This window comes from Callospermophilus lateralis, chromosome 8 (assembly GCF_048772815.1).
Source record: "Callospermophilus lateralis isolate mCalLat2 chromosome 8, mCalLat2.hap1, whole genome shotgun sequence".
Classification (NCBI taxonomy): domain Eukaryota; kingdom Metazoa; phylum Chordata; class Mammalia; order Rodentia; family Sciuridae; genus Callospermophilus; species Callospermophilus lateralis.
In genome coordinates, this window is record NC_135312.1 from 6380993 (window position 1) to 6405089 (window position 24097).

General features: G+C 53.7%; 1 protein-coding gene across 1 annotated transcript in view; it reads right to left on the bottom strand.

Annotated features, from left to right (window-relative positions):
• Slc2a9 (solute carrier family 2 member 9) overlaps positions 1–23500 on the bottom strand; it is a 153233-nt gene extending 129733 nt beyond the window's left edge. The window contains exons 1-3 of the mRNA XM_076864316.2: positions 22649–23500; positions 6556–6656; positions 598–696 (exon numbers count right to left, since the gene is read on the bottom strand). Of these exons, the coding sequence (XP_076720431.1) occupies positions 598–696; positions 6556–6618 (162 nt within the window). The 5' untranslated portion in view covers positions 6619–6656; positions 22649–23500. The remainder of the gene's footprint in view (positions 1–597; positions 697–6555; positions 6657–22648) is intronic.
• Positions 23501–24097: the final 597 nt, after the last annotated feature.

The window sequence follows — 24097 nt, forward strand, 5'->3', positions numbered from 1 at the left end:
CACCACCTGCATGGGGATCCTCCCTTACACACCCATCGCGCCCAGAAGCCGAGCAGCACCCTAACAGCTCAGGTAAGGGAGCAAACCCACTGCACCCAGCACCTGTGAAGGAGGCCTGGGGCATCCGCACTTAGCACTGATTTCAGGCTGAAGCAAAAGCCACAGAGGGGTCTTGGGTACAGGAGTGATGATCTGGAGATAACAGAGAGCAAGTCGAGACAACGTGCAAGTTCCATGGCTTAAGGTCTCTCCTGCTCCTTCCCCAGCATGAGAGTCCTCAGGAATCCATCCTGCGGTGGGGGTGGGGTGGGGAGGGTCCCCCCAGCACTCCCCCAGGATACCCGCACTTCAGCCACAAGGATCCGAACCCCAACACACATAGACACCATCACCATTGTCTGCTCCTATGTCTCCTATCTGCCCCCGGAGGGCGGGCGCTGGTCCCACTCTGTGTCCCCTGCCCCTTAATGTCCCGCACAAGGTCTGGATCAATCATCCCATAGAGGGTCGCAGATAGGAATGCCCCAAGCAGGGCTGCGCGAAGCATCCCCGTGGCCCCAGTGCCCTCTGCCGGGCAGACTCCTCACGGATACTCACCGGGGTCGGGGCGTTCACCACGGACAGGTTGTACCCATAGAGGAAGGAGGAGCCCAAGGCGCCCACCAGAGAGACGGTGACGAGGGAGCAGGACCAGTCCTGTGAAGGGAGAGGAGAGTACATCAGCACAGGCCCTTGGGTGCAGAGCCTGGACGGTCCCCCTTAGCTGGGGGAGGCCTCCCTGATATAATTCCTTGTCTGGGGCCAAAAAGGAGCTGAAGGGAGCAGATGGAAAGGTGGGGGTGGGGGGCAGCTGTCAGGGTTCCCTCCAGGTCCACAACACACCATTGTCTTCCCAGCCAGGCTGCCGGGGAGCACAGAAGCCCGCCTGCTGCCCTTAGCAAGCCATCTGGAAGCAGCCACACGCATCATTTTAGCTACAGGTAGCTAGGGTCTGACCCAGACAGGAGCAGAGAGCAAAGCTAGATTAAGCTGCTGGGCAGTGCCCGGTGCTCACTGATCCCCCTGCCAGGCACTGTTCTGAGAGCTTTCTGGGCGTCATCTGGAATCCCTCCACCAGTGCCGGTGCACCCTATTGCAGAAGTGAGGAAAGGGCACAGAGTTGTCTGTGGTGCTGCCTGGGGCGGGGCCAGGAACCTGGTGGTCACAGCTGCAGCTCCTCCCCAATCCCCCAACTCCACCTGCCTGCGTGTCTGGAACACAGGCATGCCCATGCACACACGCTCACGCTGAGGCATGGATCGACAGCCTGGTCCAAGCACCTTGGAATAAGGACCTGAAGACAGAGAGATAGAACTTGGTCCTGAGAATAAGGCATCTGCCCCCACAGGGGCCTTTCCTGCTGCTCCATCCAAGGATGGCCACAGCCAGGACAGAAACATCTGGCCCCTTGACAAAGACTGACCATCCCGGGCTGCCCTGTGAAACATGGGCCAGATGGACAGGGACCAGGCACTCTGGGAGACAATTTCTTGGCCATCATTTACCATTGAGCATGCATGTCTGTGTGTTTTCTAGGTGCCAGGCCCTGATGAAGCTCTGGGAGCGTTAGCAGCAGTGAGCAGGACAGGTGAACAGGGACACAGGTCCCTGATCCCAATTCCCTTCTCCACCACCTCGTTAACCTCCCTAGAGGGGCTCCAGCAGCCGACACTGAGCAAGCAGTGTGACTTTTCAGAGTCCAGCTTGCCTGCCTGTAAAAGGGCTCTTACTAACATGCCACATTGCTGCCCAGGTCACTGAGGGTCAGTGGTTGCCAGATGTCACCAGTGTTCAGAACAGTGTTTTCTCCTTTTGTTCCTCTCTCTCCACTCCCTCTGGTCCAGCTGCTTCTCAAACAGACAGGCAGAGTTCTCTCTACTTGGTCCACCTGAAGTGCCCCTCCTAGAAGCTTCAGATCTGCGACCCACAGCCAGCCTCTCCTCTCCTGCCATCTCCTGGAAGCTGCTCCTCCTTGTTTTACTACAGATCTGTCATTCAACTGCCACTTATGACTGTAATCTTTGGCTTGTTGCAGGGCTGCTCAGTTTCCTCATCTTGAAGACGGAAATGATATTGGAACCCCCTTCTTAGGGAAGGTGTTAAGTGGGTCAGAAGAGAGCCTGGCACTTGCTGGGTGCCCATGAGTGTCAGTGGCCAGGGCTGGATGGTGGCTGGAGTCTTCTTGTTGGAGGGCAGCTGCTGTGTTCCCTGCTCTTTGCTTCTGGGCTCTGAGCCTGCTGCAGAAGAGGTGCTCAGGGACCAGGTGGAGGGCTGAGGAAGGGCTTGTGGCCAGGGGGATGGTGTTGCCCAGTGAAATGGGGCTGGCATGGTTTTCTGCAGTTGGAGCAGCTTGAGCTGAATGAGATCCATTGATGGGACAGAGTCCCCTTCAGAAAAAGCCCTCAGTCTCCATCGCCTCTTCTCTCTAAGATCATTCTCTGTGTCTCATCCTACCGGCCAGTTTCCCTGAGCCGTCAGCACCAGCTGTCCTGTGCTATTATCTGGGCCCTACACTCCCTCGATCCCAGTCCTGGTCACCTTAGAGGACATGGTCTCCTCCCTCTCATCAGCACCCATCAGAATGGGAGCTCCGGGTGTGAGGGCCCCTGGCAGAGGGTGGAGGAGGACACATGGCCTTCCTGCCTCAGCTGCTTCTCTGGAGCCCCCTGCCCCTGGGTGGCCAGCCCAGCCTGCTGCCTCCCCTCCTGGCACCTGACAGCTCATGCTGCTGCCTGGCCATGCCTGGGGAGGGAGAAGGGGCAGCGGAGCACACACAGGACAGGGCCTCATGAGGATGTTCTCTGGGTACAGCCAGGCAGCCAGGAGCCTGCCCAGGATGCAGAGGCTCAGAGCAAAACACCATGCAAGGTCACATGGGTCAGAGTGGCTGGTCCAAGCCCAGGCCTCCCTAACTCAGAGCCCAAGGCTCTTTAGCCACACAGCTGCCAGGCCTGGGTGGAGACGTGTCCCGCAGGGCCACCCACACCTGCATTCCCCACAGCCTGCCCTTGTGCACCGCCGCAGCGGCTGTCAGTGTTTACCTTTCTTCTCCTCCCACTTGGCACCCTGCTCTTCCTCCTCTGGTGGTGACACTCTGGCGGCTTCCTGCCTGATCCGGGAGGGCCAAGGTAGCTCCTGTCGTGTGTCAGGGGAGCAGAGTTCAGTTCCCTGGAATCCATGTTTGGTTTCCTTACTATGGGCCCTGGTGGCCCAGCTGACGGCTCGGCCAGGACCCTGGACTCTGCCAGGGCATCTCCGTGAATGAGGAGGCAGAGTCCACTGGAAGGAGGCCTGGAGCACCCGACAGGAAATGGGGCAATTGGGTCATGCCTGGACAGGAAGTGGGCAACATTTTCTTCCTTGTTTCTAAGTCATTACAGCAATGAGAAAATCCTAAAAAGGAAATCTGTCCTCTGGGGACTTTCACCCAGGGTATGGATTTTTTTTCTTTGTTATCATTTTTTTTCTCTCTCTTTAATAAGTCCAACATTCCAGAGGTGGGGAGACTGGCATGAACCCAGGGCACCTTTCTAATCTCTGGGGCAGGGAGAGGTCTAATAACTGGCTCAAGTGTTGCTCAGGTCCTGACTCCTCCACTTCAGGCGAGTCCCATTACTTCTCCGAGCTGCTATTACCAGTGCAAGACGGGCTGTTGGTCTCACTCCAGCTGCCTGCAGAGGGACTCCAGGGCTGAAACAGAAACCCCACGGCCCACCCTACCCCTAGCAGCATGCTGGAGATGGACGTGGGCAGCCCTGCAGCCCAAGAACAAAAAGCTGCCATGACTCTGTCCTGCTTACTCAGCCCCAGGCTGAGCGGACCCCTCCTTGCACCACCCTGGCTGACTCAGTAAAAGGAGCCAAGAGGCTGGGACCTGGTGCTCAGCACGACATAGTGAGGATGAACCCAGGGCACGGCTGATTCACCCCAAATGTCAGAGAAGGACCTTCATGATGGCGAGGACAGGTGGCCTCTACTCTTTGCTCCTGGAAGCAGTTGGCAGACACAGAGGCTGGGAAGGGACAGAGGCATGCTTGGTGAATTCAGAGTGCTCGGGCCACAAATAAGGGGCAGAAGCCAGCAAACTGGGTTTAATGCAAAGCACACGTAAAAAAAAAAGATGGGGAGAACTGCAGGCGTCCTGGGGGCCATAATGGCACGTGGGTGAGAAAGCTTTCAGCCCCTACTGCCCTACAGCAGGACAGCGGCTGCTCTGAGCAAATGGCTAACAGACTTCCACAGTTAGGCTGGGGCACAGAGCAGTGCAACCTGGCCGCTCTGGGCACTGGTCGGGGGGGGGGGGGGCGCCTCTGCGAGAGCAGGCTATTTCTTGACTTGGTTTCCAGTCACCTGGCTGCCTTCCTCACCGCATGGCGGGTCCAGAACAGGAGCCCAGTGAGAAGCACTGGGTTACCACATGCCTGCAAGGGCCGAGAATTCCCTGGGACAGTGCCGGGGAGGCACCGCGCCAATCTCAGCTGGATCCGGGAGTCTTTCTGGGAGAGGTGACTCCGGAGCACACTCAGGATGGGCGAGCCTGGGGAGGTATTTGAGTGGGGAAGGGCACGGGTGGAGGCTGCCGGCTTGGATGCCTGTTGTATGAGCAGCTCCATAGTTCCCGCTGCAGGTGCAAACTCCAACGGTGCCAGGAACCAGGCTGTCAACACAGTGGGCCCCAGAGCTGGGCATCAAGCCTGAGGGAGGACATGGAGTCCCACTAGGAACCAGAGGCAGCAACCAGGGCTCCCCACAACCTGCACCTCCCCCTCGACCCGGGGGAGCTGCTAGTCCTGTGAACTAAAGTCCAGAGAGGGCGTGGAGCTGTCAGCCTCCGAATCCCAGAGCAGTGTCTGTCCCGTGTGGCCTGTGGCCCTGAACTCTGCAGTAAATCCTACAGAAGCTCGACTCCTGGCACAGGTGTGGTATGAAGGAGATCCCAGGTGTTCTAGGGGTGGGGCAGGTGTAGAACCCATGTTCCGCAGTGTTCTGGGTCTGGACTCAGCCTGCTCTCCACCGAGTGCTTCCTCACACACCATTTCCCAGCACTGAATGAGTACCCTCGCACCCAGCTTCCCTGCCCCGGCTCGGGCCCTTCGGACTATTAACCGTTCTCACCCTTCAATGCTCAGCTCCCTCCCCACCTCCCTCTGCCACTTCTCTGGGCCATGTGCTGCCACTCAAGTATGCCTTCCCCTCTGGACAGGAGCCTCCAGGGACTGTGTGCATCACACAGGTTGGACTGTGAGTCCCCCCCAAGTTCACATGTTGAAGTCCTGATCTCTGAAATTGTATCCCAGAATGTGACCGTATTTGGAGACAGGGTCTTTAAAGAAGTAGTAAGTCAAAATGAAGTCTTTTGGTGGCCCTAATCCAATCTGACTGGTGTCCATATAAGAAGAGATTAGGATACACACATACACACACAGGGGGACCATGTGAGGACATAGGAGAAGACACCATCTACAAGGCAGGGAGAGAGGCCGCCGAAGGAATCAGTCCGTCCACACCTTGGTCTTGGACTTCCAGCCTTGAGAGCGGTGAGACCATAGGTTCTACTGTTTAAGCCAGCCTGTCTCAGGGGCTTTCCACGGCAGCCTGAGCAAACGCACATCGGCCTCAGCCTCTGGTCCCTGGATACACATTTGCTATTGAGCTCAAATCATCTAGAGAGCAGTTCTAAGGCTAGAAGTTTGACTTAGAAATAACTTCTAAGGCTAGAAGTTTAGCTTAGAGATGGCGACAATTCTCTAGTAGGGAAGTGTTGGGGGAAAGAGGAGCTTTCTATTGAGTGTCATTTAACCAGAATGCGTGAAATGACTACCTCCCTTCCCCATTCCACCAAACACCTAGGCACTGGATGCTCGGCTCACCTAAGATAAGCACCAAAAGATACAGTATCACTTAGAGGGAATCACCATCTACTTAACACAATTCTCCCATGTCCTTGGGTGACTTGAGGCAGGTGGTGTCATTACACACTGTATGGGGCCCATGGTGTCCACACTGCCAATTCCACACTAGCCTGGCCATTTGGCAAGTAGACTTGTGTTGATCTTTGTCCTGCCAAATAGAGGCTTATTATGAATATGGACATCTTTTCTTGCAATCTGTGGTTACGTCCACACCCTTGGGAGGTGACAAGGCACACATGGGTTGAAGTTTGAGACTGGCTCCATCTGAGAGAGCAGGGAAGGGGTTCCATGTCTCTCATAAGGACAATGACATATCACTGTCAGCATCAATGTTCCCTCATTGAGAAATGACCTTAAGAATGCTCCAAGTCCAGAAGGCCACCAGCAGATCAGTACCATGGAGGCTCCCGACTTTTGAGCCTAGCCGCAGACCCCCTCTCGTTCCCCCAGCTCTGCCCACGGGGCTCTGCTCCCAGCCCCTGCTCGATCCTCTCTCTGCTGGCCTCACCTTGACCCTGGAGGACAGAGGGCGAGGGGGGACAGGAGGGACTGCCCAGGCCACCAGAATGCCCATGCAAGGGGAGGGCAAGAAGCCAGCACTGACCGCTTTCTTTCTTGTCGATTTGTTTTCCTTGTTCTCTGCTGTGTCCTTTTCACTGAGCTCCATGGTTTATTCTTCAGATTTGGGACTTGTTGATGTTGTTGCTGAGAAAGAGGAAAAGGGACGGAGCCATTAGACACTTGCTGCCACAGATGGCAGGTCACAGCAGGTGGTTCCAAATGGCCTCCAAAAGGTTCGTTCCAGTGTAAAGGACGCCAGTGTAAGACACTGCAGTGTCCTCACTCAGGCCCTGGGACCTGGCACCTGCCTGCTCTGGCCCATTTACAAGATGGGGGCTGGGCTGAGCTGCGGTGCATCCTGCTCCTGCCCCAGGGCTTACTAGACCCAGGCTGCTCCCACATCATTCTCTTCAGAAGGAGCACATTTCAGAAATGCTAGACTGTCTGTCTCCAAGAGGTGAAAATGAAATCAGTGGAAATGAAAACCCAGTGCTGATCTCACAGCCTGTCAAGTGGAAACGATCACCAGCATCGTCACCCTGATCGCTGGTGAGACGGAAGTAGAAACTGCGCGGCTTTTCTGGAGTTTGGAAATGTGTTTCTATTGCCCTTTGGCCCAACAACTTCGTTCGACAAGATTTAACCTAAAGCAGGACTAAAAGTGTGCACAAAGATGGAAGTCCAAAATATTCAGTGCAGCATGTGTGTGTGTGTGTGTTAGAAAAATGGTATTTAAAAAAAGAAAAATAAAAAATGCCTAGCAGAAAAGTTTAACTACAAGATGGCACATTCACATGATGGAAATTTATGTAGTCCTTAAAAATTATGTTCTACAAGAACACTGGATGCCACGGAGAGATGCTCAGAATACATTGTGGTTGACAAATAAGGGAAGATATATAAATGAACATACTTTTTTTCAACACTAAAAATATACATACATAGGTTTACACAATGAAACATTAGATGTGCTTAAATTTTGCATGTTTTCTTACTTCAATTTAAAAGGTAATATTTATGCATTACTTATTTAACAGATATTAAGTCCCTAGGGTAGGCTATGGGGATAATCCTGAGCCAGGGTGTCCCCACCCCCCGTCCTCCTGGAGCTGGTGTCAGGAGGAGAGAAACATCAGAAGAGCATTCAGAGACCGTGTTGACATATGGAAGGTGAGTGGTGGCCCAGCATGGGGAGGCAGGAGGAGGACTGTAGAGATGCTCAGGGGACAAACACATATTTATGGGCATAGAAAACAGGTCAGAAACAGCCGGAAATGACCTGCAGTTACCCCTGGGCTGTGGTATTGTGGCCAATTAATATCTTATTGTTTTCTCCTAGTTTTCCACACATTGTGACTTTCCCTGGAATTGTGCAACATGGTGGCCCTAATAAAATACTGCTATAACTAGATAAGTTTTTGTAATTGCTTTAAATTAAAAAGAAAATAGTTTTCTTAACGGAATTAAGCCCTAACAGTCTCAAGTTGCCAAGTAGAGTTAAAATTTAAATAATAATAATAATAATAAACTCTGAATGCTCTTCTTTCTAATGCAGAAAATACAACCCTGGAAGGACACAGCCTTTCTATGGATGGATAGATGCAGCTTGATTGGATCCAGAAGCCATTTCTGCCGTCTGACAAGGATGCAGGTTGGTGAGCTGCCTGAGCTCCACTTTAGTGTTACTGCAGGCCCTGCCTTGAAGGGCTGACACACCTGTCCCACCCCAGCCCACCTGGAGGGCCACTCCAGCCCTGTGCCTGCTTTCCTGACATCTGCAGGCCTCTGGGCCACAGCTTAGGCTGCTGGGCTTGGAGGGCTCTTCCCTTTCCCCTGCCTCCCCTGCAAGGCTCACCTCCTCCCATCATCTATGGGTTTCTTCTTCAAGTGCATCCCAGAGCCCACAGCCAGTGGATTGCATGGCCTAAGGGTGTCTGAGATCTCATCAGGGACGGTCCCTACCTGTGAGGCTCATTTACCCGTGAGCTTGCCTAGGCCATGCTGCTGTCATTTAGCAGATGTCTAGAGAACAGTCTAGATGTGCCGTGAAGGTGTCTTTTAGATAGGGTTAGCACGTGCAGTGAGCTGGCTTTAAGTAAAGCAGATGGCCCTCCATGATGTGGAAGGCCTCATCCACTAAGCTAAAGACCTCGAGAGAAGCAGCTGACGTCCCTTATGAAAAAGGAATTCAGCCTCAAACTGTAATAGAGGTCTTTTGGAATAAGAGTAAAACCCCAGCGTTGCTGGAATTTCTAGTCTGCTGGCTCGCCTCTGGCTTTGGGGCTTGGCAACCCTACCATTGCTTGAGCCTATTCCAGGGGAAACAGGGGACAGAGACAAAGACAAGAGGACCTGCATACCCATTGCTTCTGCTTCCCTGCAGAACCCTGAGTCACCCCCTCCCCTACTTCTCACACTTGAGGGCTTCAGTGGTCCATCTCCTGTCCACAGTCGGACTGAATGCCGGCTGAAGAGGTGCACAGAAGGCAGAAGAGGTGGGGTGGGGAGGAGGAGAGGGAAAGAAGGAGAAAATGGGACAGAGGGAGCTAAGTGACGGTTTCTGTGGCTACCACCCTGCCTGCCTCCTGGGGATTGTTCCCATTCTAGTTCAGTGAAAGGCTGCCACGGTGCCACCCAGGGACCACCATTCACACAGATGACATTGTGACTTTCCCCTGGAATTGTGCAACATGGTGGCCCTACATGTGCCTAAGAATGAAGATGGTCTCCCAATGATGAAGCGGAAGCCAGGATTTGAAAAGACATGAGTAGAGGGGAAAGAACGAGGCCATTACAGAGATCTTGATCTCCATCTGGCTTTGCTACTGTGACCGAGGGCAAGTTACTAATTCACGAGTCTGCTTCCTTGTCCGTCAGTCAAAGACAGCTGCCACCCTCTCATAGTGTGATTGTTAGATGAGGAATCCTGAACTCAGGTGGCCCTGGGAGGGGCCTGCCAAATCCTTGGTGTCTAATGAATGGCAGTTGCCATTCAAGGGGCTATTGAAGACTCAGAAAGTGACATATTTGTGGGTAGGAAGAAAGAAGGGTTGTTTAGAAGTACTGACCTTCAGTTTGTGGAACATCTACGACTCAATGTCACCTGGGAACTTGGAAATAAGAGTGCTCAAGCAGTAGTCTGGGCTGGACATGAGTTAAGTGGGAATTAGTGACAAAGGACTGGGTAAGGCCACCCAGGGAAGGAGTGTAGAAAGAGGAGATCCCTAAGGAACCCAGCCTGGGGGGAAGACAAGGAACTGTAAGTGACAAAGGACACTGAGTTGGAAAAAACAAGCAGAGCCAAGTGTGGAGAAGACAAGAACTTTAAGAGGATGTGAGGGGTCATCTGTGTCAACATTGATTGAGGGCAGTCAAGAAAGAGGGATGAAAAGTGTCCAGGGTATTTGATCACACAGAGGCCACTCACTGGTAACTGTTTCAAGGGTGACTTGGATGGAATGGCCCTGGAGTGATGGAGCACTGGAAGAGGAGCCCATATGAAGACAGGTCTTCATACAGCTTCAGCCATGGGAAGGTGAGGGCCGTGCAGGGAGAGGCATGTGGGGACAAGGACGGAACATGGGTAAGTGTGGTGAAGACTTCAGATCGGGAAGTGGGAAAACAGGAGCTCCGTGCAAATTTCCTGTATTCTAGCATCTTCTATATCCTGTCTAACACCATCTATAGTCCAATGGCGTCCACATGAAGTGTGAGGTAAAGTGACCGACGAAAGGGGAAAGAGGAGGACGATCGGGCAGTTGTAGGAAGGTGAGGAGCAGTCATAAGGGAATCCAGGGAACAGCCCTAACACCCAGGTCCAGTTGGCCTTGGGCTGGTGTTGAGGGACCCCTCGTGGCTCCACAGTGGAAGAAAATATGGTGGGTGTTCAGAGCGTCCCCCGGGCTTCTTGAGTTTACCCATGGAGAGAAAACACAATTCCAGCTGTGACCAGAGTGTGGCTTTTGTTGGGTTCCACCACAATCGTCCAACATGGAGCCACCTGGAAATCAAGGTCAGAGCAGGTGTGGTCACAGGTGTTTGAGGAAGGAATGAGCACAGGGAGGGACAGGGTGCGGGGGGAGAAGCTACGGAGTGGGCGGCAGTAAATTACGGTGTGCAAAACATTGCCCTGTGACAAACAAGGACCCAGAACGTGGGCCTGGGGTGCACTGGACTGTGAGCTCAGCAGGCCCCACACAGTCAAGGGAGACGAGGAGCGCTGCAGCTCGGGTGCCGAGTCTGTCAATCTTCCCAGGAAACACGCCGCAAACTGGGAGGGTGGGGCACCAGGAGGACGTGGGCGGGGCCCATGCTTCCTTCTCTTCCAGGATCAACTCTGGTCTTCTCCTCACCCACACCAGTGAGGAAGAGGAAGAGACTGCTAAGTCAACAAGGCTCCCCGCCAGGGAGCTGCTCCCAGCACAGCCCTCAACTGTGGACTCATCCTGCCGAGACCATGGCAGGGTCCAGGATGCCCATCATCCCTAAGCCCTCTCATGACTGGCAGGAGACTGTCTGCTGGGGCACTTCGAGGTCTCATGTGGGCAGCGTGTGCCCAGGCAGCATGCACAGTGGGACTCTGGGTTCACACCCCAGTTCTACAGCTAGTAAACCAACCAGAGACCCTGAACTCCTCTGCGCTCCCTTTCTTCCTGTTTCAAATGGGGGTAATAACAGGACGAACCCCAGGGGCTGTTGTGAGGGTGAAGTGAGTTCATTACTGATGCACGCTGCAGATGTCAGGTGCCCTTGAGCCACCGTGATCACCTCTGGAAGCACAGCGGATGGCCTTCCCAGACCACAGGTGCAGCGCTTCCGGTTTGACTCAATGATGACACCTCAGGATGGTTAAGACGGCTCACCCATCTGAGCCCATGCAGTGTTTAAATAGAGAACCCTAAGCTCCCTCAAAATAATTATCTAAGGCTTAAACAGAGTAAGAGTAAATAAAATAAAATACAAACGATAAATAAGCATGAGCTCTGTGCATGGTACCGTCAGCTCCCTGTCTCCAACCCCCAGAAACAACACTGATAACTCTGTTCTTTAAGACTAGCGGCCTGCCGGTGCCCATCAGTGTGGCCATACAAGTTCTTTAGAGCAAAGTGCTGCTGTGCCCATGGTTGAACAGCCCCCTGCCCCATCCCCTGAGTGCCTACCTGCCACCTCAGCAGCACACGATGTCCCTCTCCAGGGTGCTCCCCAGGACCCGGCAGTGGCAGGGTTAATACCTAGCACAGCAGAGCCCCAGAACTCTGCTCCAGGCAGTCCCATTGGCCCACACCCAGGCTGTCCCGAGGTTAAATATTTAAATAACCACCTCGGCTACTACCCTTTCTGCCATCGATGATATTAAACCCCTGCCTCTGACATGATGCTAGGAGAAGCCGTCACAGAAGTTGGATCTGAGCCCAGACAGCCTAAAGTCAGAGCCTCCCACAGAGCTGTGTTGGGTGCAAGGATAAAGGCAAAGGAAAAGTCATGGCCAGCACGGATGTGTACAGAGGGTCAGCAAACAGCAGCCGCAGGCTCCTCTCCCTCTCTGGCATGGGCCACAGAATGCCGCCTTCTCCGAAGTGCCTGCATTCCACTATACTCCCTGTCCCCACCAAGCAAAGCCACGTGGTTCCCGCAAGCTGCTGGCCACCAGCTCTCAGCAGAAAACCCCAACCCGAGCCCCAAGCTCTCCACTGAGTGGCTGACTTGGCTTTTCACTTCCGGGGCCCCTGCTGACTTCACCATGACTAAAGCCAATTCCAAAACAAGAAACTGAAAGATGTGATAAATGGAAGCTTTAAGAGGGAGAAGATAGAAGAAGGGAATGGAGTAGTGGGGGAGGAGGAGTGGGAGGGAGGGAGGGAGGATACAAGGAAGGAAGGAGAGAAGGATGAGAGGGAGTGACCACATTGGGTATCAGACACTGCAGTAATAACCACAGCCACTGTCAGCAGCGTAGGTTTCGCTACGCCGTATCAGTGTTTGTCAGGGACACCCCACTGACCCTGTGTGCATTCTGGCTTAGTCTTTCCCAGAACCCTGTAAGACTGATTTTCAAATCCCTCACCTGTCAAACCCCTCACTCCAGCTGTGAATGCCAGTCATCCCAGACACCCTTCCAAAGCAGGCCCAATGCGGCGAGCATCACTCACCCGAGTCCTGGGCTCTCCTCACCTGTCCAGTCTAAAGAGCAAATGGGATGTGTGTCACCGACAGATCACCTCCTAATAGAATCCGGTTATACTGGAGAAATTGTGAAAGACAGCAGCATTAATGATTAAACTGCATTCAGCTGTTGCCACAAACGTCTCTAATGCCCATCTTGATAAGCTTAATGGCTAGCTATCTGTGGGTAACTGGGTTTATTAAGAACATGCTCCTAGGGTTTTGATAGGAGGTATCCCCCAGTAAGTTCATGGGATAGACAATGTTGGAATGTGCAGAGGTGACCTAAGATTAAGAGACCTGTACCTCAACAGTGGGTTAATCCATTTGCTGGATTAATAATGGGAAAGGACACGGTACCGATGGGAATTGTAGGCAGGAGGAAATAGGTCACTGGGGGTGTGCCCCTGGGGACTATATCTTATTCCCCTGGCTCCTTCCTCCCGCTCTCTGTCTGTCTGTTTGTCCGTCTTTCTCTCTGCTTCCAGGCTGCCAGGAGGTGAGCAGTTTTCCTCTGCCACATCCTTCCACCATGATGTCCTGACTCACCTCTAACCCAGACAATGGAGTCAGGTGGCCATGGACCGAACCTCTGAAACCGTGAGCCCAATAAACTTTTCCTGAAGTTGTTTTTGTCAGGCATTTTGGTCACAGTGACAAATGCTGACTAACACACATGCCCAGGTGTGGCTCAGCATGTTCTGGATTGAGCTGCTATAAACATTGATGTGGCTGCGACACTATAGTATGCTGATTAATTCCTCTGGGCATAGACCGAGGAGTGGGATAGCTGAGACCCCTTCTCTTTGACATGAGGAGGTTCCAGTGGAGACCCAGCTGGAACAGAGGGGAGGGTCCGATGAGGTGTCATGGAAGGGTCCCAAGCAGGGACACATGAAACAGGCACAGCAAGCCCTGAGTCCAGGTGAGCCGCACAAGGAGGGAGCTCCTGCTCCTCTGTCCATGTTGGCGTGAACTCAGCCGTGGAGAAACGCCTAGAGCAGCCACCTGTGCAGTGCTGTGCCACGGCCACTGCCGTCGTCGCTATTTCATGAACACCGTGTTGCCGTCTCGCCCGAGCTCCAAAGTGACGCGCACTTGCTAATTCTTCTCACTCTTCAACAGCCTGGGACACATGGAACACTGAAGTGGCAGAGGGACATGGTAGGAAGAGCTGAGTGACCTGGGCAGCCAGGGCAGGATCCAAGCCCAACCCAGGGCTGAAAAGCCACCTTCAGGCCCATCCCTGCGAGAGGTGAGGGCACAGGGAGCCAAGGGCGGTGTTCAGGGGGAGTACGGAAGGAAGGGCACCTCGGGTCCCAGCCCCAAGGGAGAGGGGTGCTGTGTCCAGCTCAGCCATCTACTCAGGTCTGGAAAAACAGGTCTCTGGGGAACCAGGAAAGGCCTATTTCATTTCCCCAACATCAGTTCAGAGCAACAGGCCACCTCCTCTGGGCTCATTCCATTTCCCTGGTGTCATGGTGTTGACAAAGGGGTGGCCTAGTGCAGGAAGAAGCCATCGAATCCGTGGGAGACGCCTGCAGGAGATGTCTGTAGCAATCAACCTCCAATGTCGCACCCCCGGGCACTAGGAAGATGGCATCTCTGTGCCCAGGGAGAGCTCTCCTGTGCCTAAGAGGACAGGCACCAAGGCCCAGGTGGCCTCTGGGCAGAAGAGTTGCCTTCCCAGGACCTTCAGACCTTGCCTGCATACCCAGCTAGCACGTGGGCTCTTTTTAGCTGTAATACAGGATTCCCACTCCAGGGTGGTCAGCCAACGGTTTAGCCACACCTAGAGGGACAGGACACAATGAGGACTGCCCGGGATTGGATGTCAGATGTCTTGGGTCCAAATCCCAGCTTGCCTCTTCCTAGCCGAGTCACCCTGGACACACCACACCTCTGCAGAGTGGGGGAAGGAGTTACTTCCTCAAGGTCATGTCTGGGGGATCAAATGAGATACTGCCCTTGAGCTTGCCTGCCATGTAGCAAGTGTCTAGAATGTTCACTATCCTGTAGGGGAAATATATCTCTTTATTATTATTTCCATTTATTTATTCATTTTCAAATGTTTACGGGGCACCTACTAAGGACCCAGCATAGGGCTAGAAGCTAAGAAGGCTGCAAATAGCAGTAAATCTGTTACTTCTATCCAATAATTCACAATGTATCGAAAGAATGAACCAAGGAGCCGGACCTACATTTAGTAAGCACCTACTGTATGCCAGGCACATGTCATGCATAAGCCTCACTGAGTCCTAGAGCAGAGCATTCCGCTGTGTGTCTGTGGACACTGAAGTTTAAGGATTAGACCACGCGTCCAAAGCCACATCTGTGGGTGAGAGCTGACGTTGAAAACAAGACCACCCACAATCCCATTTCTCCCCCACTGCCCAGTGGGCAAGCTTCTCACCCAGGGGGACAAGCCCACCAGAGACCCTCCAGGGCCTTGCAGGCAGAGGCAGTTCTCTTTTCTCATTTCATTTGTCCAACACCTAACAGACTTCTCATTTTGGAGGACCCCTCCCTGGGTCTCGGGCATGTGCCTCTTGTCCTCTTGAATTTCTCCGCAGCGGTGATCCCATTTATCTTCAGCACACACAATGTCTTCCCCTGTTGGATCCTTCCAGGCGACGAAGGAAAATGTCTTGCTATCACCCATCTAAAAAATAAAAAGACTTAAGGGGTATTTGCAAAGATGGAGAAAAAAATGAAACCCTCATACAACACCAGGGGCAGCGTGAAATATTTCAGCTGCTGTGAAAATGGTTGGGTGATTTCTGAAAAAGCAAACAGAGTCACCATGTGATCCAGCAATCCCACTCCTCGGGCATACCCAAGAGAGGTGAAAACAGGTGTTCAAACAACGCTTGTACACAAACGTCCAGGGCAGCGCTCTCCACAGCACCCGGAAGGTGAAAACAGCCCACTGTCCACCACTAAACGGAGGGATAAACAAAATCTAGTCTATTTGTAGAGTGGAATAATATTATTCAGTCATGAAAAGGAATGTGAGACCAACATATGTCACAACATGGCTGAGCCTTGGGAACGTCATGCTAAGTGAAAGGAGCCTTCACGGAAAGCCACATCTTGTATGATGATATTTATACGAAATGCCTAGAATTTGCAGATCCCCAGAGACAGAGCAGATTAGTGGTTGGCCAGGGTGGGGTGGAGCATGGAATGGGTGCACCTATTAAAGAGTAACCGTCGCCTTTTGGAGTGAAAAAGACCTTCAGGAACTAGATGGACACAGTGGTCCTACAACATGGAACGGGCTAAATGCCACCACGTCATTCACCTTAAAATGGCCGACTTAGGCTGTGATTTCACAAAGAGAAGGCCACAGCCACAGGTCTCCATTATCCCGCAGTCGATAACACTGGAAAGGCCCCTGAATTGCAGGTTTCTGCCTATGATGGGCTGTCTAACTGTGCACCAGGGAACCTTCAGGAGTGCCTAAGTTCATGGTGACTTTAAGAGTGGCAGATGTCCCAGAATTTGGGAAGGGACAGGCCTGGAAAGGTGTGTGGAACCTCAGGCTAAACTTACATTGCCCATCCTTCCCTATGTCTCCTTCCTCGTTCTTCATTCCTTCCCTCCTCCCCAAGCCCCGGGCTGCCCACTGCAGACAGGACGCAGGTCTATCCTCCTGGGTTAGCGCAGTGACCAGCACTGCCCATGTGGAGGGGGCGGGGCATGTGGGGCACCTCTGCACCTTCCTCCCAGAGTCAATATGACCTAGAAGTGCTCTTAAAACAATGACAAAGACGGTTCCCCCACAACAACCCAGGTGTCCTGCTGTATTGGTTTGGGAACCACTGGGCCAGATGTGAAGGCCCTCCAGGGCTTTTTGTTCCAAGTCTAGGAAAAGACAGAACTCTTCCTATTGACTCCAGTCCACTGGGCCTGCCAGACCACGTGGGATCTCTGGTCCCCACAGTGGCCCTCAGCCAGAGGCCATTCACCTCCCCACTTCACAGATCAGGAAACTGAGGCTTAGAGGCTCCTGAAGGCTGACTCTCAGACACTAGGAGCTCAAGGACGCAGCCCCAGCTGCCAGCCTCTGCCTCTCAAGCTGTTCTGCCAGGTCCTGAGCAGAGGGGTGAGTGGCTGGGCTCCTGGCAGAGTTGGCCGGGGAGCCAGGGCTCTGGCGGTGCACTGGCTGCACATCAGCTAAGAGAGAGGGCCCAGGGCCAGTCACACCCAGAGGAGCCGCCACTCCACACTGCCTGCCTCTGCCCGCCTCCCACTTCCAAGATCAGAAAAAAGAAGCAGCTTCACCCTGTGAGAGGAGCCAAGCTGCCATCAGCAGCGTGAAGACCAGGGTTTGGTGGTCAAGGGTTTGCCTGCTGGGTCGCCGTGCCCTCTAGTTCTGGGAGAGCCTAATCTCTCCAAAGCTGTGCACAGTCTGAACACAGCCTGCGCTGTTGACATAGCCCGTCCCTGAGGACAGGTTTCCAGACCAGGTGGAGCGCGAGGAGCTGCGCCCTGCGAAGTGGTTAGGGAGGCCCCTCCGCTCCCAGCCCCAAGTTGGCTCTATCTTCCACCCTTGAGGAGGGTCAGAAGCCCAGTAGAATGTCAGGAGGGACCCCCCACATTAATTGTATTTTAAAGGAGGAAACAGTGAGTGTTTCCAGTTGTAAAATTCTCAAATCTCAGTCCTTGCCAGGGAGGGACAGAGGAGCCAGGCAGAAATCCTTCCTTGTAGAACTGGCCACAAGCGGCTCGGTAGCTGCACTGTTGGAGGACGGCACCCAGACTCCCAGCACCCAGGGTGCTGACGTGGACAGGCTCAACTGCCCCGAACACTGTGTGGGGTGGGCTCAGGGGCACTGGGACCCTCCCCATGCACTGCTCCTTCTCACAGATAAAGCCGGGGCTGGGGAGGCGTGGGCGCGTTGGCTGATGTCCCATGAGCCTGGGTTTCCACTCGTTGCCCTGCTGTCCGCCCAGTGGTGTGCTGAGCCCTGCCCATGGTTGGCCCACTGATCGCAGGCACTGTGCAAGGCAGGAAGGAGCCGGCAGTCCAGTGGGCGTCAATTAGTCACCGACAACCACACCTCTTAATTGGCGTTTAGATCAATTAAGGTGAACTCTAGGAAGTGGTACAGGTTAGGAGGAGAGGCCGAGCCAGCTGACTCCGGTCTACTGCTCAGACTGGGGGGGGTGGGGCGCGGTGCGAGCCGGAAGTGGGGTGGGCTAGCAGGAAGAACAGCGGGAAGAAAGGGCCTGGGGCTGGGGGGAGCTTGAGTTGGGGGTTGAGAGACTTGGGTGGCTGGAGCTCTCGGCTGTGTCGTGGGACAAGGCCAGGGAAGTGGCACTGGGTCCTGAGAGCAATGGAAAGCATTGGGTGGGGAGATCGGGTCACCTCTTTACAAAGTTCTGCCTGTGGTCACATGGAGCTGGGATGTGGGGATTGGGGGAGATTTGGAAGATGGTGACACAGTGGAAGCAGGAAGATTAATCTGGTCCTTGAAAAGATAGACTATTACTGCTGCTGAGGCCAGTAACAGTAAATCACTGGAAGGTGGACTCAGGTTGGCAGGAGATGGCCCCTGCATGCTTAGCTCCAGGGTGCCTGGCCCATGCCAGCAGGAGCCCTGTGTTGGCCACTGTCACTACCTGGGACTATGCAGCCTGCACACCAGGCTGCAGAGGGAAGTGAGACCCTCCTCCACATGGAGGGAGCAGCTCAGCTCCACGGGCAGCACATGGACTTTGGCTGGTTTCCAACTCTGACAGCACAGCCGGTGACCATGGCAAGCCATGCGGCCAAGCAGAGCTGCAGGTGCCTTTCTTTGTAAAGCAAAAACTTGACCTCTCTTTCCAGGCCCAGAGCTGGACACTGTGGAGCTGTTCACGGAAGCTCAGCTCTGCTGTGGGGGTGCACCTCCTCTCCACGTGACCCTGAGTGCCAAACTCAATTTGCTCCTTTTGTCTGGGGCTCTGTCGAAATCAAATTTCCACTTGGTGACTAGTCACAGCCTACTTGACTCTGTCACGCTGGATTGTGCTATAGGAAGGCACGAAGGCTGTCCGGCAACGACAGGTAGATATGCAGTCCTGACACCCCACCTGTCCACCAACCCTGGCTCCCCGCTCCTGGCTCTGCCCGTATAGTCTTGGGCGGCTTCTCTCTCCATTCTGCCTGTCTGGCTCCCATGATCAAGTTCAGTTCTCGGCAGGCTGCACATGGTCCCCCCGCCTCTCCAGACTCTATCAGCCAAGAAGGAGCAAATCGCTCCTGCCCTTGCACTCCCCTCCCACACTGCAGCAGATGTTCTGAACCCATCAGGCCACTTTCCACTGATCCCTGGTCCCCACAGTGGCCTCATCCTCAGCATCCTTCTGGGCACAGTGCCGCAGGTATTCCTCGGCGCTGGGGTCTGGGTGGCCCCAGGGGCCTACCTGCTGGCCCTCGCTGCCGCGTGCCCTGCTTTGTGAGCACGTGCTTCACGGCAACCTCCTGCCCATCACCTCAGCTTCTCCTGGACTCTGCGCCTGTCCAGATGCTGCCTCCACCTCCCTCCCAGGTTCGTCCAACAGCCACAGCCGGGGAGCTAATGACTCCATCCTCCAACCCAGAACCCTGCACTCGAGGCTCTAGGACCCCAGATGCCCCGGGACTCCACGGAGTTTAAAATGGCAAGTTCATCCTTTATTGACATGGTTTTCTCAACCGTAAGGGAGACAGTGTTGATAGGGACGAAGAGGGGAAAAGACCCTGAGGGGCCGGGGCTGTATTTCTAGCTCACAGATGGGGCATTTGCTCGGCATGTGTGAGGCCCTGGGTTCCAGCCTCAGCCCCACCAAACAAGGAAAAAAAGAAAAAAAGGAACCCGGCATAGATGCCATTGAGCACAACGTTCATTCTGGCTTCTTTGGAACATTTGTTACTCACACCCTCTCTGTGGAGAATCCTTTCTTCACACCTAAGGGAGACTCCATGGTTGGCTATCCAAATGGGCCATTGCCTGCTTAGACTAGCAAAATACCTGCTCCATACTCATCTACTTATTTTCTCACTCGACAGATACCGACAGAATCTGGCCTGAAAATGCTTGGTCACAGGTTGGGGAATCAAGGCCCAGAGAGGTGAAACTACTGGCCCAAAGTCACCCAGCAAGAAAAAGGCAGAGGGACAACTAAGCTGAGCTCCTCGGCCACAGCGGCTCCTGAGGCGTGTTGGAGTCCCCTGGCTCTCCAGGAACAGGTTTTCTTTCGGCCTGGGCATGGGAAGCTCGGGTACAAAGCCCTGGTGGGGCTGTTGACCTTTGACTTTAGGCCAACTTAGATGATGGCTCCCGCGTCAGCCTCGTCAGCCTGTTGAAAACACTGAACTTGGGCAATGCACTATCTTCTGCCCTCTCTGGTTTCTGTCACTTTGACTCCATGCCCTGCAAAACAGTGTGGCCTGCAGATTTCTGAGGTCCGAGGTCCAAGGGCTGCCAGCACCCAGAGCTGCCGTGCTAAGCCTCTTTTTCGGCCTGTCACCAACATTCCTGGTCTTTGGCCCATGGGCTCTGGGCACAGCCCCCTCCACTGACTCAGCAGAAGGCAGACTGAAGTCCTCCCTCTACAGTGCCCTTGGCCCTGAGCCAGCTCTCTCAGTCCCGGGACTCCCAGACCCTGGGGAAGGAGGTGTTCAGTGCTCAGAGCTCGGGGTCCCAGCTGCCTCCTCCCTGGCTGCTTGGCCCTGAGCTGTCACTGATCAATTCTGAACTTCAGCTTCTGCATCTGTAAAATGAGAACAAGAGCAACCAGCACAGAGCTGTCCCTGGGAGGGCTCCTTCCGTGGCTGCGGCCAGGGACAAGGTCACCTGTCCATGCCTGCAGGTTCTGCATGTGGGTTCAGCCTATACTGGCCAAAGTACCCTTAAAAGAACTGCCTCTGTACTGAACACAGACATTTTTCTTATCGTTATTCCCTAAACAACACAGTAACAACTGCCCATGTGGCATGGACATCAAGTTAGGAATTGTAGGTCACCCAGAGATGATCTAAAGTCCACAAGAGGGCGTGCAGGGCTCATACGCAAATACCATGCCATTCTATAGAGGGGGCTTGAGCTTCTGTGGAGTTTGGTATCTGTGGGGCATCCGGGTACCAGTTCCCTGTGGGTACCAAGGGATGGCTGCACGGGGAAGAGTTAACTGATCCTATTAGACCAGCACTGACGACGAGTCCAACCTTTGGATTTTCACACGTGTGAATTGCCCGACCCTATTCATGTTCCCTTAAACCTGAGTCTTGGTCTCCTCATCTGTAAAACTGGAATAAAAAAATGCACCTATTTTTCACACTGTGTCCGGATTAAAAGAGACGACGAATGAACACTTCTCACAGGGCTGAGGCGGACAGAGGTCCGTTGTTCTCAGCGGCAGCGTTAACCAGGCTGCTTCTCCTCCATGATTCCTCGAGGCCTTTCAATACTGCTCTCTTTTTTAAAAAGCTTGTTGAGTATGATTTTCACACCGTCAAACAGACCCCTTGTAAGTGTGCTGCTGAAGGCGTTCAGTGCGGTCAGGGAGTCGGTGACCATGACCACTGTCTAACTTGGGGGAGGTTGCCATCGCCCCATCGGCAGTCACTCTCTGCTCCCAGCCCCTGGCAACAGTCCTCCAGGTTCTGTCTCTGTAGGTTCTAGAGCTGCCTTTTCTGGACATTTTGGAAAAACGGAATCGCGCAGTGTGTGACCTGCCGTGTCCGGCTCCTTCCCCTGAGCACCACGGTTTTGACGTCCGCCCTGTGGCATCGCCTTCTTTGTGACAAGCCCTCTCTCACACCTCATCTCCCACCTCCTTCCTTCTCCTGATGTCACATCCTATCTCAGATGTCACTAATGGTCCCTGCTATGGTTCGGGTCTTCAATGTCCCCCAAGTCCCTGTGTTAGCAGCTTGGTCCCCAGTGAGCTGCTGTTGGGAGCTGGTGGAAGCTTCAAGTTGTGGGGTCTCCTGGGAGACTTTAAGCTGTTGGATGGTGTGCTCTCGAGGGGGACCATGGGGAAAAGCTCCTCTCCTTGTCCTGTTCTTCCTGCTCCCTGTCCATGAGGTGGGCAGCCCTGCTCCCCCACATTCCCTCCATGATGCGCTGCCTCACCATGGGCCCACAGCAATGGGGCCAGCCGACCACTGATTGAACCTCCAAAACCGAGCCAAGCTAAACCTCTTCTCTTTACAACTTGATGATCAAGGTATTCGACTCAGTGCTGAAGGACTGGCCAACCCAGCCCTCCATCCCACCCGGCCCAGGCCTTTGGCCTCTCCACCAGGACATCAGCCTGCGGGTCTCCCGATGGCCAGTCTCCGCCCTCTGCTTCTGTAGAGAAGCGCCCCTGGAGAACTCTACCTCAAAGACTGATAATGCCTTCACAGCTCTGTTCCAAAGCTTTCAACGCCTCCCACTTCCTTTTGGATGAAGACTCAACAGACTAAGAGAAGGAGGGGGAGGGGGAGGGGAAGGGAAGGGCGGCCCTTACTCAGGCCTCTTCTGGGCATCGTCGTGCCAGCAGCACCCCCCCGTCCTGGCCATGCCCCATCCATACCCTGGCCCTAGGCACAGAGCAGCCCTGGGCTTCCCACACCCTGGCCTCTTCTCCACTGCTGCTTTGTCATGCAGCGTCACAGCAAGGTCCTCCCTTGGCCTGCTCTCCTCACTTGACCAGGTCCCACTCACTGGCTGGACTTTCCTAAGCAGCCTGTGAGCTGCCCCAGGCAGAGGCCCCATGCCCCTCTGGGATCCAGGTCTTTAAACCCAGTGCCTGTGGCAGGCTCAGAGCTGACGCTCAGCCAGCTGAGTAAGTGGCAGTGGCTTCTGTTTTTGAGAACTGATATTGATCCGCATTTAACTGTAACTGTTTGAGTGATCTTCAGAATTAAGCATGGAGCGATGCCAAGCCAAGAGCCCTTGGAAGGGAAAAGCCCTGAGCCCTGTGAGGAACTAGCTTGCTTTCCAGTTACTGCTCACCTCCCCTTGAGAAAGCTGGCCTTCATCATCTGCGGTGCAAGGGTTTCTTCAACTACTTTGGCTTTCTTGCAATACAGGAACAAACAAAGGCTCAGAGAGCTCAAATTACTTGCCTGAGGTCACATAGCCAGGAACTGGAACTGAAGTGGGGCAGACCCCTCCTCCATCTTTTCCCACCCCAGGCTGCCCTCCAAACATGAGAGAAACTGAACTGCAGTTACTGCACTCTCACCAGCACAATAGAGTTAGAATTTCTTGTAAATTTTAGAGAATTTGATTAAGAGCCAAGGAGCAGAGGAGACTGGAACTCTCCTAGACCAGCCAGCTCTCAGCTCCTGTTGGTGTTAGGACCATTTAGAGATTGAGTGATTAGACTCTGGAGAGAAGAAGGTGAGCCCTCCTATCCGGACCCCTGGGGTCCATTTGGTCAGGAGCCTCCTGAAAGCATTCTAAGTGACAGTTCTTGTGTGACCTGTGGTGTCCGCTGGCTGTCGGCCAAGCCACAGACAAATCTCAGTTCGACATCTTCCTTCCAGCAGCAAGACTGACTGCAAGATGTCCTGTCTTTGTGACTTGAGTCGGAGGGAGACGAAGCCACCCTTCAAGCAGTACTCACGGGACGTCACCTTCAAGAGGTGGCACAGGGGACGCGGATTCTCCAGCCAGACCCTTTTCTCCGTGTGCTGGCGAGGGAAGCTCTGCCGAGAGTCTGTCCAGCTGGGGTGCTGGCCCTGGTCCACTCTCCTATGCCAAGGCAACTCGCCCAGCCCTGGCACTGGTTTGGTGAACACCTGCTGGAACTTTTCACTAGAACTGAAAAGTCTTGGGGACTCGCTTGCTCCTGCTTGTCCCCACAGAGGCCAAACAAGAGAAGGAGGGAAAGGAAATGAGGCCTGGCTGCGGAGCAGAACGGAAGGGGCCGGGCAGCCCAGAGGCCTGGAGGTCGCAGAAGTTTGGATGACTTCCCTTGCCAAGAACAGAACCCGCCCTTTGTAAGAAACTGCAGGGAGGTGGCCGCCTGAACAGGCCCTGCAGTTTGAACAGTAGAGTCCATGTCCCCTGCAGGGGCAGCCAAGGTACTCGGTAAACAAACAAATGGTTATGAGCCAAATACCAAAATCTGTTTGTGGTATTTTCCAGAAATGTGTCAGTACTTATAGGAATATGTGTTCGGTTTTGCTTCCTTTTACATTTTCAATTTATTTCTAAATCTCTTGTGTTTTTCTTTTCTTTTACATTTTCAATTTATTTCTAAATCTCTTGTGTTTTTCTTTTCTAATCGTGGAAACATTTGATCATGAAAATTGAACTTCATTTTAAAATAAAGTGCAGACAGTGGCTTGTGGGTTTTGAGTTGCATCCCACAACTGCAAAGTAGCTCATGCTCTATTTTGCTGGACGATCCTTTTAAAATCATACTAATAATTTTATTTGGCATGACATGCTCAG